The 19,554-nt window shown below is 35.2% G+C and overlaps 1 protein-coding gene across 1 annotated transcript; it reads right to left on the bottom strand.

Annotated features, from left to right (window-relative positions):
* Nucleotides 1-252: 252 nt before the first annotated feature.
* LOC124198380 (chymotrypsin BII-like) lies at nucleotides 253-1,012 on the bottom strand. Its single transcript, XM_046594212.1, has 4 exons — nucleotides 848-1,012; nucleotides 592-757; nucleotides 434-532; nucleotides 253-368 (listed from the first exon to the last, which is right to left on the bottom strand). The coding sequence occupies exons 1-4, from the start codon at nucleotides 1,010-1,012 to the stop codon at nucleotides 253-255; spliced, it is 546 nt and encodes a 181-aa protein (XP_046450168.1).
* Between the last annotated feature and the right edge of the window lie 18,542 nt (nucleotides 1,013-19,554).

Below are 19,554 nucleotides of genomic sequence, written 5' to 3'. Positions count from 1 at the left end.
TATCCCGGATCTACGTTGAAATGAAGAATAAGAGCTCAGTCTGTTGTAACCGTTTGGATGACCCTTTTCTTTTGGCATCCCTCAGTCGAACCGAACGATATGATCCCGATCTGTTTCCACCTGCCGTCCATCTGTTTGTAATTCATCGATCCGCCACTATCGCCCTGCCATATTTGCATACATTTTAAAAGTAAATTCACTAGGATGATTATGCGTTCACTTACTATGCAAGTTCCCATGTTGTTGGCGCCATCACTGGTGCACATAATGTCCTCCTTGGATGTTGTCGCCATAAGTTGTCCTGCAGTCGTTATTGGAGATGAGCCGGACCGTCATCTTATGTAACACTGGGCTTATACGTGGACTACCTGAATTTTTGAAACATTTAACTTTTATTTTGGATTCTCTCGTCGTCGTATGTTGAACGGAATACCGTCGTAAGTTGTACCCCATCTCGTGACGGTAACCATTTCGTTGACGTAATCAGGTTCGTCGATACCGGAAATTGACAGACACACTGGGCGGATGTACTCTGTACAAAATCTTAAATTTAATTATAATTTTAAATTAAAGAACACGAATTAATGATACGTGAATATTTGACGGCGCTTTTGAGTTTGATGAGAGCAATGTCTCCTGCATCGGTGGCAGGATTCCAGGCACGATGGATGAAGGTTTCGCTATTGGAATACAATTTCCGGTTGCCTTCCGACTCTGCCGTGTGATCGTGAACCCCCAGATAGACGTCGATGTAGGCCTATCTCACCTTTTGTCTAATTCATAAAAGATGAATGAAATTTTCACTTGAACCTCGTTGATAATGATGGAATTTTTACCCTGGCACTACAAGACAGCGAGCGGCTGTAAGGATCCAACGATCGGCGATCAAAGTCCCCCCGTAGGCGTAAGCGTTGCCACTTTGCATTTCCACCTGGAGGAAGGCCTGCCACGGGAATTCGTTTGGTTGCGTCTCTGCTCCACCAACGATCCGGCTGGAAATCGAATCGACCATTACGCAATCGGCGTCGAACGCAGAGTAGGATTTTCTGAAACCCGCAAACTGTTGGCACCGATCACGAATAGAGCGTTAATGACGACGACAAGGCCATTTCTTTTGTCTATTAACGATGACCACTAACTGAAAATGTGTTGACTCGAAGAGCGATTTTTGAAAAATGCTTTTGATTTTGGTCTGTTTTAAAATGCTGCCCAGCAAACACATTTAAGCCTGGGCCGTATATCTTATTTCATTCTCAGCTTCATGTAGAATCGACAGTTCGCCTGATATGCAAAAGGGCTGGCATTTGTTCCGTGTGTTCATCCCGCAGAGATATGTGTAACAAAATAAGTTATCGGAGTCCGTAGCACAATACGTTTATACGTGGAGATAATGTGAAGTTGTGCTGGACATGATCCGGACATGGGCCGGGCAAGCGGATCGTGAGTCTCCCGAGGCTGAACTACTTCAACATTTTTTTAAAAAACTTATTAGTCCACTTAAATGAATTTCTTAAAATTTCCAGCTAATATAATGGGTGTGATTTTTCACACGGATTAAAAATTGGTGTTTATTTAATGATTTGTTCGTGTTTAAAATTACTTCCAATTAAAACAGTATAACCAACCAAGGTTAAATGGTTATGGCACGCAGTGTTGTTTCTTCCGTATATCAAAATGATAATCAAAATTCATTTGTTTAGAAGTGATCAAAACGATTAAGTAAAAGTATAAATTGTCAAAAATTAGGTTTAATTGTACAGCCCCGTAGCACAATACGTTTATACGTGGAGATAATGTGAAGTTGTGCCGGACATGATCCGGACATGGGCCGGGCAAGCGGATCGTGAGTCTCCCGAGGCTGAACTACTTCATTATTTTTTTTAAAACCTTATTAGTCCTCTTAAATGAATTTCTAAACATTTCCGGCTAATTTAATGGGTGTGATTTTTCACACGGATTTAAAATTGGTGTTTATTTAAAGATTTGTTCGTGTTTAAAATTAACTTCCAATTAAAACAGTATATGCAACCAAGGTTTCATGGTTATGGCACGCAGTGTTTTTACTTACGTATATCAAAATGATAATCAAAATTCATTTGTTTAGAAGTGATCAAAACGATTAAGTAAAAGTATAAATTGTCAAAAATTAGGTTTAATTGTACAGCCCCGTAGCACAATACGTTTATACGTGGAGATAATGTGAAGTTGTGCCGGACATGATCCGGACATGGGCCGGGCAAGCGGATCGTGAGTCTCCCGAGGCTGAACTACTTCAACATTTTTTTTTAAACCTTATTAGTCCACTTTAATGAATTTCTAAACATTTCCGGCTAATTTAATGGGTGTGATTTTTCACACGGATTTAAAATTGGTGTTTATTTAATGATTTGTTCGTGTTTAAAATTAACTTCCAATTAAAACAGTATATGCAACCAAGGTTTCATGGTTATGGCACGCAGTGTTTTTACTTACGTATATCAAAATGATAATCAAAATTCATTTGTTTAGAAGTGATCAAAACGATTAAGTAAAAGTATAAATTGTCAAAAATTAGGTTTAATTGTACAGCCCCGTAGCACAATACGTTTATACGTGGAGATAATGTGAAGTTGTGCCGGACATGATCCGGACATGGGCCGGGCAAGCGGATCGTGAGTCTCCCGAGGCTGAACTACTTCAACATTTTTTTTTAAACCTTATTAGTCCACTTTAATGAATTTCTAAAAATTTCCGGCTAATTTAATGGGTGTGATTTTTCACACTGATTTAAAATTGGTGTTTATTTAAGGATTTGTTCGTGTTTAAAATTAACTTCCAATTAAAACAGTATATGCAACCAAGGTTTAATGGTTATGGCACGCAGTGTTGTTTCTTCCGTATATCAAAATGATAATCAAAATTCATATGTTTATAAGTGATCAAAACGATTAAGTAAAAGTATAAATTGTCAAAAATTAGGTTTAATTGTACAGCCCCGTAGCACAATACGTTTATACGTGGAGATAATGTGAAGTTGTGCCGGACATGATCCGGACATGGGCCGGGCAAGCGGATCGTGAGTCTCCCGAGGCTGAACTACTTCAACATTTTTTTTAAACCTTATTAGTCCACTTTAATGAATTTCTAAACATTTCCGGCTAATTGAATGGGTGTGATTTTTCACACGGATTTAAAATTGGTGTTTATTTAATGATTTGTTCTTGTTTAAAATTAACTTCCAATTAAAACAGTATATGCAACCAAGGTTTCATGGTTATGGCACGCAGTGTTTTTACTTACGTATATCAAAATGATAATCAAAATTCATTTGTTTAGAAGTGATCAAAACGATTAAGTAAAAGTATAAATTGTCAAAAATTAGGTTTAATTGTACAGCCCCGTAGCACAATACGTTTATACGTGGAGATAATGTGAAGTTGTGCCGGACATGATCCGGACATGGGCCGGGCAAGCGGATCGTGAGTCTCCCGAGGCTGAACTACTTCAACATTTTTTTTAAAAACTTATTAGTCCACTTAAATGAATTTCTAAAAATTTCCAGCTAATATAATGGGTGTGATTTTTCACACGGATTTAAAATTGGTGTTTATTTAATGATTTGTTCGTGTTTTAAATTAACTTTCAATTAAAAAAGTATAAGCAACCAAGGTTTAAAGGTTATGGCACGCAGTGTTGTTTCTTCCGTATATCAAAATGATAATCAAAATTCATATGTTTATAAGTGATCAAAACGATTAAGTAAAAGTATAAATTGTCAAAAATTAGGTTTAATTGTACAGCCCCGTAGCACAATACGTTTATACGTGGAGAAAATGTGAAGTTGTGCCGGACATGATCCGGACATGGGCCGGGCAAGCGGATCGTGAGTCTCCCGAGGCTGAACTACTTCAACATTTTTTTTTAAACCTTATTAGTCCACTTTAATGAATTTCTAAAAATTTCCGGCTAATTTAATGGGTGTGATTTTTCACACTGATTTAAAATTGGTGTTTATTTAAGGATTTGTTCGTGTTTAAAATTAACTTCCAATTAAAACAGTATATGCAACCAAGGTTTAATGGTTATGGCACGCAGTGTTGTTTCTTCCGTATATCAAAATGATAATCAAAATTCATATGTTTATAAGTGATCAAAACGATTAAGTAAAAGTATAAATTGTCAAAAATTAGGTTTAATTGTACAGCCCCGTAGCACAATACGTTTATACGTGGAGATAATGTGAAGTTGTGCCGGACATGATCCGGACATGGGCCGGGCAAGCGGATCGTGAGTCTCCCGAGGCTGAACTACTTCAACATTTTTTTTTAAACCTTATTAGTCCACTTTAATGAATTTCTAAAAATTTCCGGCTAATTTAATGGGTGTGATTTTTCACACTGATTTAAAATTGGTGTTTATTTAAGGATTTGTTCGTGTTTAAAATTAACTTCCAATTAAAACAGTATATGCAACCAAGGTTTAATGGTTATGGCACGCAGTGTTGTTTCTTCCGTATATCAAAATGATAATCAAAATTCATATGTTTATAAGTGATCAAAACGATTAAGTAAAAGTATAAATTGTCAAAAATTAGGTTTAATTGTACAGCCCCGTAGCACAATACGTTTATACGTGGAGATAATGTGAAGTTGTGCCGGACATGATCCGGACATGGGCCGGGCAAGCGGATCGTGAGTCTCCCGAGGCTGAACTACTTCAACATTTTTTTTAAAACCTTATTAGTCCACTTTAATGAATTTCTAAAAATTTTCGGCTAATTTAATGGGTGTGATTTTTCACACGGATTTAAAATTGGTGTTTATTTAATGATTTGTTCGTGTTTAAAATTAACTTCCAATTAAAATATGCAACCAAGGTTTCATGGTTATGGCACGCAGTGTTTTTACTTACGTATATCAAAATGATAATCAAAATTCATTTGTTTAGAAGTGATCAAAACGATTAAGTAAAAGTATAAATTGTCAAAAATTAGGTTTAATTGTACAGCCCCGTAGCACAATACGTTTATACGTGGAGATAATGTGAAGTTGTGCCGGACATGATCCGGACATGGGCCGGGCAAGCGGATCGTGAGTCTCCCGAGGCTGAACTACTTCAACATTTTTTTTTAAACCTTATTAGTCCACTTTAATGAATTTCTAAAAATTTCCGGCTAATTTAATGGGTGTGATTTTTCACACTGATTTAAAATTGGTGTTTATTTAAGGATTTGTTCGTGTTTAAAATTAACTTCCAATTAAAACAGTATATGCAACCAAGGTTTAATGGTTATGGCACGCAGTGTTGTTTCTTCCGTATATCAAAATGATAATCAAAATTCATATGTTTATAAGTGATCAAAACGATTAAGTAAAAGTATAAATTGTCAAAAATTAGGTTTAATTGTACAGCCCCGTAGCACAATACGTTTATACGTGGAGATAATGTGAAGTTGTGCCGGACATGATCCGGACATGGGCCGGGCAAGCGGATCGTGAGTCTCCCGAGGCTGAACTACTTCAACATTTTTTTTAAACCTTATTAGTCCACTTTAATGAATTTCTAAACATTTCCGGCTAATTGAATGGGTGTGATTTTTCACACGGATTTAAAATTGGTGTTTATTTAATGATTTGTTCTTGTTTAAAATTAACTTCCAATTAAAACAGTATATGCAACCAAGGTTTCATGGTTATGGCACGCAGTGTTTTTACTTACGTATATCAAAATGATAATCAAAATTCATTTGTTTAGAAGTGATCAAAACGATTAAGTAAAAGTATAAATTGTCAAAAATTAGGTTTAATTGTACAGCCCCGTAGCACAATACGTTTATACGTGGAGATAATGTGAAGTTGTGCCGGACATGATCCGGACATGGGCCGGGCAAGCGGATCGTGAGTCTCCCGAGGCTGAACTACTTCAACATTTTTTTTAAAAACTTATTAGTCCACTTAAATGAATTTCTAAAAATTTCCAGCTAATATAATGGGTGTGATTTTTCACACGGATTTAAAATTGGTGTTTATTTAATGATTTGTTCGTGTTTTAAATTAACTTTCAATTAAAAAAGTATAAGCAACCAAGGTTTAAAGGTTATGGCACGCAGTGTTGTTTCTTCCGTATATCAAAATGATAATCAAAATTCATATGTTTATAAGTGATCAAAACGATTAAGTAAAAGTATAAATTGTCAAAAATTAGGTTTAATTGTACAGCCCCGTAGCACAATACGTTTATACGTGGAGAAAATGTGAAGTTGTGCCGGACATGATCCGGACATGGGCCGGGCAAGCGGATCGTGAGTCTCCCGAGGCTGAACTACTTCAACATTTTTTTTTAAACCTTATTAGTCCACTTTAATGAATTTCTAAAAATTTCCGGCTAATTTAATGGGTGTGATTTTTCACACTGATTTAAAATTGGTGTTTATTTAAGGATTTGTTCGTGTTTAAAATTAACTTCCAATTAAAACAGTATATGCAACCAAGGTTTAATGGTTATGGCACGCAGTGTTGTTTCTTCCGTATATCAAAATGATAATCAAAATTCATATGTTTATAAGTGATCAAAACGATTAAGTAAAAGTATAAATTGTCAAAAATTAGGTTTAATTGTACAGCCCCGTAGCACAATACGTTTATACGTGGAGATAATGTGAAGTTGTGCCGGACATGATCCGGACATGGGCCGGGCAAGCGGATCGTGAGTCTCCCGAGGCTGAACTACTTCAACATTTTTTTTTAAACCTTATTAGTCCACTTTAATGAATTTCTAAAAATTTCCGGCTAATTTAATGGGTGTGATTTTTCACACTGATTTAAAATTGGTGTTTATTTAAGGATTTGTTCGTGTTTAAAATTAACTTCCAATTAAAACAGTATATGCAACCAAGGTTTAATGGTTATGGCACGCAGTGTTGTTTCTTCCGTATATCAAAATGATAATCAAAATTCATATGTTTATAAGTGATCAAAACGATTAAGTAAAAGTATAAATTGTCAAAAATTAGGTTTAATTGTACAGCCCCGTAGCACAATACGTTTATACGTGGAGATAATGTGAAGTTGTGCCGGACATGATCCGGACATGGGCCGGGCAAGCGGATCGTGAGTCTCCCGAGGCTGAACTACTTCAACATTTTTTTTAAAACCTTATTAGTCCACTTTAATGAATTTCTAAAAATTTTCGGCTAATTTAATGGGTGTGATTTTTCACACGGATTTAAAATTGGTGTTTATTTAATGATTTGTTCGTGTTTAAAATTAACTTCCAATTAAAATATGCAACCAAGGTTTCATGGTTATGGCACGCAGTGTTTTTACTTACGTATATCAAAATGATAATCAAAATTCATTTGTTTAGAAGTGATCAAAACGATTAAGTAAAAGTATAAATTGTCAAAAATTAGGTTTAATTGTACAGCCACGTAGCACAATACGTTTATACGTGGAGATAATGTGAAGTTGTGCCGGACATGATCCGGACATGGGCCGGGCAAGCGGATCGTGAGTCTCCCGAGGCTGAACTACTTCAACATTTTTTTTTAAACCTTATTAGTCCACTTTAATGAATTTCTAAAAATTTCCGGCTAATTTAATGGGTGTGATTTTTCACACTGATTTAAAATTGGTGTTTATTTAAGGATTTGTTCGTGTTTAAAATTAACTTCCAATTAAAACAGTATATGCAACCAAGGTTTAATGGTTATGGCACGCAGTGTTGTTTCTTCCGTATATCAAAATGATAATCAAAATTCATATGTTTATAAGTGATCAAAACGATTAAGTAAAAGTATAAATTGTCAAAAATTAGGTTTAATTGTACAGCCCCGTAGCACAATACGTTTATACGTGGAGATAATGTGAAGTTGTGCCGGACATGATCCGGACATGGGCCGGGCAAGCGGATCGTGAGTCTCCCGAGGCTGAACTACTTCAACATTTTTTTTAAAACCTTATTAGTCCACTTTAATGAATTTCTAAAAATTTTCGGCTAATTTAATGGGTGTGATTTTTCACACGGATTTAAAATTGGTGTTTATTTAATGATTTGTTCGTGTTTAAAATTAACTTCCAATTAAAATATGCAACCAAGGTTTCATGGTTATGGCACGCAGTGTTTTTACTTACGTATATCAAAATGATAATCAAAATTCATTTGTTTAGAAGTGATCAAAACGATTAAGTAAAAGTATAAATTGTCAAAAATTAGGTTTAATTGTACAGCCACGTAGCACAATACGTTTATACGTGGAGATAATGTGAAGTTGTGCCGGACATGATCCGGACATGGGCCGGGCAAGCGGATCGTGAGTCTCCCGAGGCTGAACTACTTCAACATTTTTTTTTAAACCTTATTAGTCCACTTTAATGAATTTCTAAAAATTTCCGGCTAATTTAATGGGTGTGATTTTTCACACTGATTTAAAATTGGTGTTTATTTAAGGATTTGTTCGTGTTTAAAATTAACTTCCAATTAAAACAGTATATGCAACCAAGGTTTAATGGTTATGGCACGCAGTGTTGTTTCTTCCGTATATCAAAATGATAATCAAAATTCATATGTTTATAAGTGATCAAAACGATTAAGTAAAAGTATAAATTGTCAAAAATTAGGTTTAATTGTACAGCCCCGTAGCACAATACGTTTATACGTGGAGAAAATGTGAAGTTGTGCCGGACATGATCCGGACATGGGCCGGGCAAGCGGATCGTGAGTCTCCCGAGGCTGAACTACTTCAACATTTTTTTTTAAACCTTATTAGTCCACTTTAATGAATTTCTAAAAATTTCCGGCTAATTTAATGGGTGTGATTTTTCACACTGATTTAAAATTGGTGTTTATTTAAGGATTTGTTCGTGTTTAAAATTAACTTCCAATTAAAACAGTATATGCAACCAAGGTTTAATGGTTATGGCACGCAGTGTTGTTTCTTCCGTATATCAAAATGATAATCAAAATTCATTTCTTTATAAGTGATCAAAACGATTAAGTAAAAGTATAAATTGTCAAAAATTAGGTTTAATTGTACAGCCCCGTAGCACAATACGTTTATACGTGGAGATAATGTGAAGTTGTGCCGGACATGATCCGGACATGGGCCGGGCAAGCGGATCGTGAGTCTCCCGAGGCTGAACTACTTCAACATTTTTTTTTAAAACTTATTAGTCCACTTAAATGAATTTCTAAAAATTTCCAGCTAATATAATGGGTGTGATTTTTCACACTGATTTAAAATTGGTGTTTATTTAATGATTTGTTCGTGTTTAAAATTACTTCCAATTAAAACAGTATAAGCAACCAAGGTTTAATGGTTATGGCACGCAGTGTTGTTTCTTCCGTATATCAAAATGATTATCAAAATTCATTTCTTTATAAGTGATCAAAACGATTAAGTAAAAGTATAAATTGTCAAAAATTAGGTTTAATTGTACAGCCCCGTAGCACAATACGTTTATACGTGGAGATAATGTGAAGTTGTGCCGGACATGATCCGGACATGGGCCGGGCAAGCGGATCATGAGTCTCCCGAGGCTGAACTACTTCAATATTTTTTTTAAAACCTTATTAGTCCACTTAAATGAATTTTTAAAAATTTCCGGCTAAATTAATGGGTGTGATTTTTTTAACGGATTAAAAATTGGTGTTTATTTAATGATTTGTTCGTGTTTTAAATTAACTTCCAATTTAAACAGTATAAACAACCAAGGTTTAAAGGTTATGGCACGCAGTGTTGTTTCTTCCGTATATCAAAATGATAATCGAAATTCATATGTTTATAAGTGATAAAAACGATTAAGTAAAAGTATAAATTGTCAAAAATTAGGTTTAATTGTACAGCCCCGTAGCACAATACGTTTATACGTGGAGATAATGTGAAGTTGTGCCGGACATGATCCGGACATGGGCCGGGCAAGCGGATCGTGAGTCTCCCGAGGCTGAACTACTTCAACATTTTTTTTAAACCTTATTAGTCCACTTTAATGAATTTCTAAACATTTCCGGCTAATTTAATGGGTGTGATTTTTTAAACGGATTTAAAATTGGTGTTTATTTAATGATTTGTTCGTGTTTAAAATTAACTTCCAATTAAAACAGTATAAGCAACCAAGGTTTAAAGGTTATGGCACGCAGTGTTGTTTCTTCCGTATATCCAAATGATAATCAAAATTCATTTGTTTAGAAGTGATCAAAACGATTAAGTAAAAGTATAAATTGTCAAAAATTAGGTTTAATTGTACAGCCCCGTAGCACAATACGTTTATACGTGGAGAAAATGAGAAAATGGGCCGGACATGATCCGGACATGTGCCGGGCAAGCGGATCGTGAGTCTCCCGAGGCTGAACTACTTCAACATTTTTTTTTAAACCTTATTAGTCCACTTTAATGAATTTCTAAACATTTCCGGCTAATTTAATGGGTGTGATTTTTCACACGGATTTAAAATTGGTGTTTATTTAATGATTTGTTCGTGTTTAAAATTAACTTCCAATTAAAACAGTATATGCAACCAAGGTTTCATGGTTATGGCACGCAGTGTTTTTACTTACGTATATCAAAATGATAATCAAAATTCATTTGTTTAGAAGTGATCAAAACGATTAAGTAAAAGTATAAATTGTCAAAAATTAGGTTTAATTGTACAGCCCCGTAGCACAATACGTTTATACGTGGAGATAATGTGAAGTTGTGCCGGACATGATCCGGACATGGGCCGGGCAAGCGGATCGTGAGTCTCCCGAGGCTGAACTACTTCAACATTTTTTTTTAAAACTTATTAGTCCACTTAAATGAATTTCTAAAAATTTCCAGCTAATATAATGGGTGTGATTTTTCACACGGATTTAAAATTGGTGTTTATTTAATGATTTGTTCGTGTTTTAAATTAACTTCCAATTAAAACAGTATAAGCAACCAAGGTTTAAAGGTTATGGCACGCAGTGTTGTTTCTTCCGTATATCAAAATGATAATCAAAATTCATATGTTTATAAGTGATCAAAACGATTAAGTAAAAGTATAAATTGTCAAAAATTAGGTTTAATTGTACAGCCCCGTAGCACAATACGTTTATACGTGGAGATAATGTGAAGTTGTGCCGGACATGATCCGGACATGGGCCGGGCAAGCGGATCGTGAGTCTCCCGAGGCTGAACTACTTCAACATTTTTTTTTAAACCTTATTAGTCCACTTTAATGAATTTCTAAAAATTTCCGGCTAATTTAATGGGTGTGATTTTTCACACTGATTTAAAATTGGTGTTTATTTAAGGATTTGTTCGTGTTTAAAATTAACTTCCAATTAAAACAGTATATGCAACCAAGGTTTAATGGTTATGGCACGCAGTGTTGTTTCTTCCGTATATCAAAATGATAATCAAAATTCATTTGTTTAGAAGTGATCAAAACGATTAAGTAAAAGTATAAATTGTCAAAAATTAGGTTTAATTGTACAGCCCCGTAGCACAATACGTTTATACGTGGAGATAATGTGAAGTTGTGCCGGACATGATCCGGACATGGGCCGGGCAAGCGGATCGTGAGTCTCCCGAGGCTGAACTACTTCAACATTTTTTTTTAAACCTTATTAGTCCACTTTAATGAATTTCTAAACATTTCCGGCTAATTGAATGGGTGTGATTTTTCACACGGATTTAAAATTGGTGTTTATTTAATGATTTGTTCGTGTTTAAAATTAACTTCCAATTAAAACAGTATATGCAACCAAGGTTTCATGGTTATGGCACGCAGTGTTTTTACTTACGTATATCAAAATGATAATCAAAATTCATTTGTTTAGAAGTGATCAAAACGATTAAGTAAAAGTATAAATTGTCAAAAATTAGGTTTAATTGTACAGCCCCGTAGCACAATACGTTTATACGTGGAGATAATGTGAAGTTGTGCCGGACATGATCCGGACATGGGCCGGGCAAGCGGATCGTGAGTCTCCCGAGGCTGAACTACTTCAACATTTTTTTAAAAAACTTATTAGTCCACTTAAATGAATTTCTAAAAATTTCCAGCTAATATAATGGGTGTGATTTTTCACACGGATTTAAAATTGGTGTTTATTTAATGATTTGTTCGTGTTTTAAATTAACTTTCAATTAAAAAAGTATAAGCAACCAAGGTTTAAAGGTTATGGCACGCAGTGTTGTTTCTTCCGTATATCAAAATGATAATCAAAATTCATATGTTTATAAGTGATCAAAACGATTAAGTAAAAGTATAAATTGTCAAAAATTAGGTTTAATTGTACAGCCCCGTAGCACAATACGTTTATACGTGGAGAAAATGTGAAGTTGTGCCGGACATGATCCGGACATGGGCCGGGCAAGCGGATCGTGAGTCTCCCGAGGCTGAACTACTTCAACATTTTTTTTAAACCTTATTAGTCCACTTTAATGAATTTCTAAAAATTTCCGGCTAATTTAATGGGTGTGATTTTTCACACTGATTTAAAATTGGTGTTTATTTAAGGATTTGTTCGTGTTTAAAATTAACTTCCAATTAAAACAGTATATGCAACCAAGGTTTAATGGTTATGGCACGCAGTGTTGTTTCTTCCGTATATCAAAATGATAATCAAAATTCATATGTTTATAAGTGATCAAAACGATTAAGTAAAAGTATAAATTGTCAAAAATTAGGTTTAATTGTACAGCCCCGTAGCACAATACGTTTATACGTGGAGATAATGTGAAGTTGTGCCGGACATGATCCGGACATGGGCCGGGCAAGCGGATCGTGAGTCTCCCGAGGCTGAACTACTTCAACATTTTTTTAAAAAACTTATTAGTCCACTTAAATGAATTTCTAAAAATTTCCAGCTAATATAATGGGTGTGATTTTTCACACGGATTTAAAATTGGTGTTTATTTAATGATTTGTTCGTGTTTTAAATTAACTTTCAATTAAAAAAGTATAAGCAACCAAGGTTTAAAGGTTATGGCACGCAGTGTTGTTTCTTCCGTATATCAAAATGATAATCAAAATTCATATGTTTATAAGTGATCAAAACGATTAAGTAAAAGTATAAATTGTCAAAAATTAGGTTTAATTGTACAGCCCCGTAGCACAATACGTTTATACGTGGAGAAAATGTGAAGTTGTGCCGGACATGATCCGGACATGGGCCGGGCAAGCGGATCGTGAGTCTCCCGAGGCTGAACTACTTCAACATTTTTTTTAAACCTTATTAGTCCACTTTAATGAATTTCTAAAAATTTCCGGCTAATTTAATGGGTGTGATTTTTCACACTGATTTAAAATTGGTGTTTATTTAAGGATTTGTTCGTGTTTAAAATTAACTTCCAATTAAAACAGTATATGCAACCAAGGTTTAATGGTTATGGCACGCAGTGTTGTTTCTTCCGTATATCAAAATGATAATCAAAATTCATATGTTTATAAGTGATCAAAACGATTAAGTAAAAGTATAAATTGTCAAAAATTAGGTTTAATTGTACAGCCCCGTAGCACAATACGTTTATACGTGGAGATAATGTGAAGTTGTGCCGGACATGATCCGGACATGGGCCGGGCAAGCGGATCGTGAGTCTCCCGAGGCTGAACTACTTCAACATTTTTTTTTAAACCTTATTAGTCCACTTTAATGAATTTCTAAAAATTTCCGGCTAATTTAATGGGTGTGATTTTTCACACTGATTTAAAATTGGTGTTTATTTAATGATTTGTTCGTGTTTAAAATTAACTTCCAATTAAAACAGTATATGCAACCAAGGTTTAATGGTTATGGCACGCAGTGTTGTTTCTTCCGTATATCAAAATGATAATCAAAATTCATATGTTTATAAGTGATCAAAACGATTAAGTAAAAGTATAAATTGTCAAAAATTAGGTTTAATTGTACAGCCCCGTAGCACAATACGTTTATACGTGGAGATAATGTGAAGTTGTGCCGGACATGATCCGGACATGGGCCGGGCAAGCGGATCGTGAGTCTCCCGGGGCTGAACTACTTCAACATTTCTTTTTTAAACCTTATTAGTCCACTTTAATGAATTTCTAAAAATTTTCGGCTAATTTAATGGGTGTGATTTTTCACACGGATTTAAAATTGGTGTTTATTTAATGATTTGTTCGTGTTTAAAATTAACTTCCAATTAAAATATGCAACCAAGGTTTCATGGTTATGGCACGCAGTGTTTTTACTTACGTATATCAAAATGATAATCAAAATTCATTTGTTTAGAAGTGATCAAAACGATTAAGTAAAAGTAGAAATTGTCAAAAATTAGGTTTAATTGTACAGCCCCGTAGCACAATACGTTTATACGTGGAGATAATGTGAAGTTGTGCCGGACATGATCCGGACATGGGCCGGGCAAGCGGATCGTGAGTCTCCGTAGGCTGAAATACATCAATATTTTATTTAAAACATTATTAGTCCTCTTAAATGAATTTTTAAAAATTTCCGGCTAATTTAATGGGTGTGATTTTTTAAACGGATTTAAAATTGGTGTTTATTTAATGATTTGTTCGTGTTTAAAATTACTTCCAATTAAAACAGTATAAGCAACCAAGGTTTAATGGTTATGGCACGCAGTGTTGTTTCTTCCGTATATCAAAATTCATTTCTTTATAAGTGATCAAAACGATTAAGTAAAAGTAGAAATTGTCAAAAATTAGGTTTAATTGTACAGCCCCGTAGCACAATACGTTTATACGTGGGGATAATGTGAAGTTGTGCCGGACATGATCCGGACATGGGCCGGGCAAGCGGATCGTGAGTCTCCCGAGGCTGAACTACTTCAATATTTTTTTTAAAACCTTATTAGTCCACTTAAATGAATTTTTAAAAATTTCCGGCTAAATTAATGGGTGTGATTTTTTACACGGATTAAAAATTGGTGTTTATTTAATGATTTGTTCGTGTTTTAAATTAACTTCCAATTTAAACAGTATAAGCAACCAAGGTTTAAAGGTTATGGCACGCAGTGTTGTTTCTTTCGTATATCAAAATGATAATCAAAATTCATATGTTTATAAGTGATAAAAACGATTAAGTAAAAGTATAAATTGTCAAAAATTAGGTTTAATTGTACAGCCCCGTAGCACAATACGTTTATACGTGGAGATAATGTGAAGTTGTGCCGGACATGATCCGGACATGGGCCGGGCAAGCGGATCGTGAGTCTCCCGAGGCTGAACTGCTTCAACATTTTTTTAAACCTTATTAGTCCACTTTAATGAATTTCTAAAAATTTCCGGCTAATTTAATGGGTGTGATTTTTCACATGGATTTAAAATTTGTGTTTATTTAATGATTTGTTCGTGTTTAAAATTAACTTCCAATTGAAACAGTATATGCAACCAAGGTTTCATGGTTAAGGCACGCAGTGTTTTTACTTACGTATATCAAAATCATAATCAAAATTTATTTCTTTACAAGTGATCAAAACGATTAAGTAAAAGTATTAACTGTCAAAAATTAGGTTTAATTGTACAGCCCCGTAGCACAATACGTTTATACGTGGAGATAATGTGAAGTTGGGCCGGACATGATCCGGACATGGGCCGGGCAAGCGGATCGTGAGTCTCCCGAGGCTGAACTACTTCATTATTTTTTTTAAAACATTATTAGTCCTCTTAAATGAATTTCTAAAAATTTCCGGCTAATTTAATGGGTGTGATTTTTTAAACGGATTTAAAATTGGTGTTTATTTAATGATTTTTTCGTGTTTAAAATTAACTTCCAATTAAAACAGTATAACCAACCAAGGTTTAATGGTTATGGCACGCAGTGTTGTTTCTTCCGTATATCAAAATGATAATCAAAATTCATTTCTTTATAAGTGATCAAAACGATTAAGTAAAAGTATAAATTGTCAAAAATTAGGTTTAATTGTACAGCCCCGTAGCACAATACGTTTATACGTGGAGATAATGTGAAGTTGTGCCGGACATGATCCGGACATGGGCCGGGCAAGCGGATCGTGAGTCTCCCGAGGCTGAACTACTTCAACATTTTTTTTAAAAACTTATTAGTCCACTTAAATGAATTTCTAAAAATTTCCAGCTAATATAATGGGTGTGATTTTTCACACTGATTTAAAATTGGTGTTTATTTAATGATTTGTTCGTGTTTAAAATTACTTCCAATTAAAACAGTATAAGCAACCAAGGTTTAATGGTTATGGCACGCAGTGTTGTTTCTTCCGTATATCAAAATGATTATCAAAATTCATTTCTTTATAAGTGATCAAAACGATTAAGTAAAAGTATAAATTGTCAAAAATTAGGTTTAATTGTACAGCCCCGTAGCACAATACGTTTATACGTGGAGATAATGTGAAGTTGTGCCGGACATGATCCGGACATGGGCCGGGCAAGCGGATCATGAGTCTCCCGAGGCTGAACTACTTCAATATTTTTTTTAAAACCTTATTAGTCCACTTAAATGAATTTTTAAAAATTTCCGGCTAAATTAATGGGTGTGATTTTTTAAACGGATTAAAAATTGGTGTTTATTTAATGATTTGTTCGTGTTTTAAATTAACTTCCAATTTAAACAGTATAAACAACCAAGGTTTAAAGGTTATGGCACGCAGTGTTGTTTCTTCCGTATATCAAAATGATAATCGAAATTCATATGTTTATAAGTGATAAAAACGATTAAGTAAAAGTATAAATTGTCAAAAATTAGGTTTAATTGTACAGCCCCGTAGCACAATACGTTTATACGTGGAGATAATGTGAAGTTGTGCCGGATATGATCCGGACATGGGCCGGGCAAGCGGATCGTGAGTCTCCCGAGGCTGAACTACTTCAACATTTTTTTTAAAAACCTTATTAGTCCCTTTCAATGAATTTCTAAAAATTTCCGGCTCATTTAATGGTTGTGATTTTTCACACGGATTTAAAATTGGTGTTTATTTAATGGTTTGTTCGTGTTTTAAATTAACTTCCAATTAAAACAGTATAAGCAACCATGGTTTAAAGGTTATGGCACGCAGTGTTGTTTCTTCCGTATATCAAAATGATAATCAAAATTCATTTGTTTATAAGTGATCAAAACGATTAAGTGAAACTATAAATTGTCAAAAATTAGGTTTAATTGTACAGCCCTGTAGCACAATACGTTTATAAGTGGAGATAATGTGAAGTTGTGCCGGACATGATCCGGACATGGGCCGGGCAAGCGGATCGTGAGTCTCCTGATGCTGAACTACTTCAACATATTTTTTAACCTTATTAGTCCACTTAAATGAATTTCTAAAAATTTCCAGCTAATTTGGTTGGTGTGATTTTTCACGCGGATTAAAAATTTGTGATAATTTAATGGTTTCTTCGTGTTTAAAATGAACTTTCAATATATATAGTATGTGCATCCATGTTTCAATGGTTATGGCACGCATTGTAGTTAGTTATTAACAAGCAATCCACCACTCAACCGCACCAAATCCATGGACCCCCCCATTTTTTCCCATTCCACTATGGGACTTAATAATCTGAAATAATTCGGGCATATCCAGTTTTTTACTCCGGATTCACCTGTTTTTGCAGAATTTAAATATTCCCTGCCGTTCGGGAGATATTTTATGTTAAAGTTTGGGTTTTTCAAATTTTTACAATTTTGGGGTGTCTTTGGCATCGCTTTTTGGGTAAATGCTACACTTAAAAAAAAAAAATTCTCACAAAAGTTTGCTCGGCCATTCCTTAATACCAATCCAAAAGGAATTTACATTCCGGATTAGATTGGCCGAGCTATTTTAAATCTAGTAAAGTGTAATTTTGACAAGTTTCCCACCCAGCCTAGTCGCCATTTTTTATCACTCTCCCTCGCGTTCCTGGCGGATGACAGCCGAAACTACGCTTTCCTGGCCTTCAATTTAGACCGGGGAACATACTGTGGGGCCCTTTCATATAGTCTAGTGGCCAGCAATATGAAGCCTGAGGTGCAGAGATCTCGTATGCTTCGGCTGTCATCCACCAGGAACGCGAGGGAGAGTGATAAAAAAACCAACCGAAGTGATTGTTTGTCGATGGCCGTCCCCCTTGCCCAGCCAGTACTACCGCAACTTTTTGTCTGATGTGCGGTGCTCAAGCATTGTAAACATTGCAATAAAATATTCCGCGCTGATGACTATTAGCTGTATTATTTACAGAAAATCAATGTCCGTTTTTCCGTTCGATTCGTTCTTGCCCTACATTTTGATCTCACTGGGATCATCCCCACTTTTATTGCACTTTCTTAGCCAAGATGCCGTCCTTATTATCGTTCCTGTTAAGTCCTAATCCGTCCACAAAGAAAGCAGACGACCCTTATCTTCTCATTAGTCATGCATCTAAGATATCGATTAATTATTCTCTCGAGTCTTTTTTTAATTGTTACGCAATTAATAAAATTATTATGTCGACTTAAAATTTTTGTATCAGAATGTTTAATTCAGAAATCTAGTTAAATTTGTTATCAGCTCACTAGCTAAGGAGCTATAAACACTTCCGGCGTAGTTCCTGTACAAAATTTAAAATGTTTGTTTATATGGCAAATCGCACTATTGGCAGAGCTATAGACTCCTGGTCGCTTCACGGCTGTGTTGGCTTCCCTATCCCGGTTTCAGGGTAAACGTTAGCCGATTTGTAAAATTTTAAAAAGCGCCTCTAGTGATTGTGTCAGCTACTACGCTCAGCTACTTTTGAGAGCCCAGATGGCTCTTTTTAACGTTTCCACTTCACAAATTCTGACAGGCTCCGCCCTAAAATCTCTGAAAATCGGCTTACGTTTACCCTGAAATTTTTCATATCTTACCATCTAACCACTCGAACGCCAAATGATCTCGCTTTTTTTTACAATAGGGTTGGTGCATGAATAAGGGATTCGATTGAAAAAACTAGAATCAACAAGAATCAGTTTTGTACGCTGATTCTCATGGTCTTTTTTAAATATGTTATCTGATTTTATATAATTCTTGTCTTATTCTCTATTCTAATTGCTCACTTTCATTCATTAATTACTCATTTTTACTTTATTAACCTACATTTTTCTCCATTGATTACTTATTTATGGTTCAATATTTTCTCCAAATTTTTATATTTATCTTGTTTCTTTTTCTTTCCTCTGTTCTAATTACTCATTTCCACTTATTGATTTCAATGTTTTATCTTTAACCCATGTTCTGAACTTGGTTTAAAGTTAGCCCGTCTGTGCCTAGTGCGGGCGGCTTATTAGGGACGTGCGACCAAGCGGTCTGAACCACTGGTTCCTCAGCTAACTCCCTTTGGAGGGTGTAAAATAAAAAGGGAACCCTTTTTCTGGGCGGGAGTTAAGCCGCTTAGTGCGCCTTGGCTACCAGCAACCTGCTCTTCCCGGCCACCAGAAAAGGGGCGGGCCAGAGGTGGAAAACTCAGTCAGCCAATGATAGCACGGCTTTCTGTCTGAACTCCGGAGCGTCCGGAAACCCCTGTTAAAAGAATTTTTCCTTTGTCACAAAAAGTCATGCCGTCATGTCACCCGGTGCCATGCAAGGTTTGTAAGGATCGGCTGAACTACGTTTATGTACCCCTAATGATCGCCAGACCTAGCCACGGGAGGGCGCGGGAAACC

The sequence above is a fragment of the Daphnia pulex genome, chromosome 7, assembly GCF_021134715.1.
Source record: "Daphnia pulex isolate KAP4 chromosome 7, ASM2113471v1".
In the NCBI taxonomy this organism is placed as follows: Eukaryota; Metazoa; Arthropoda; class Branchiopoda; order Diplostraca; family Daphniidae; genus Daphnia; species Daphnia pulex.
Note: the sequence above shows the minus strand (reverse complement) of the source record. Positions and strands in the feature narration are given on the sequence as shown.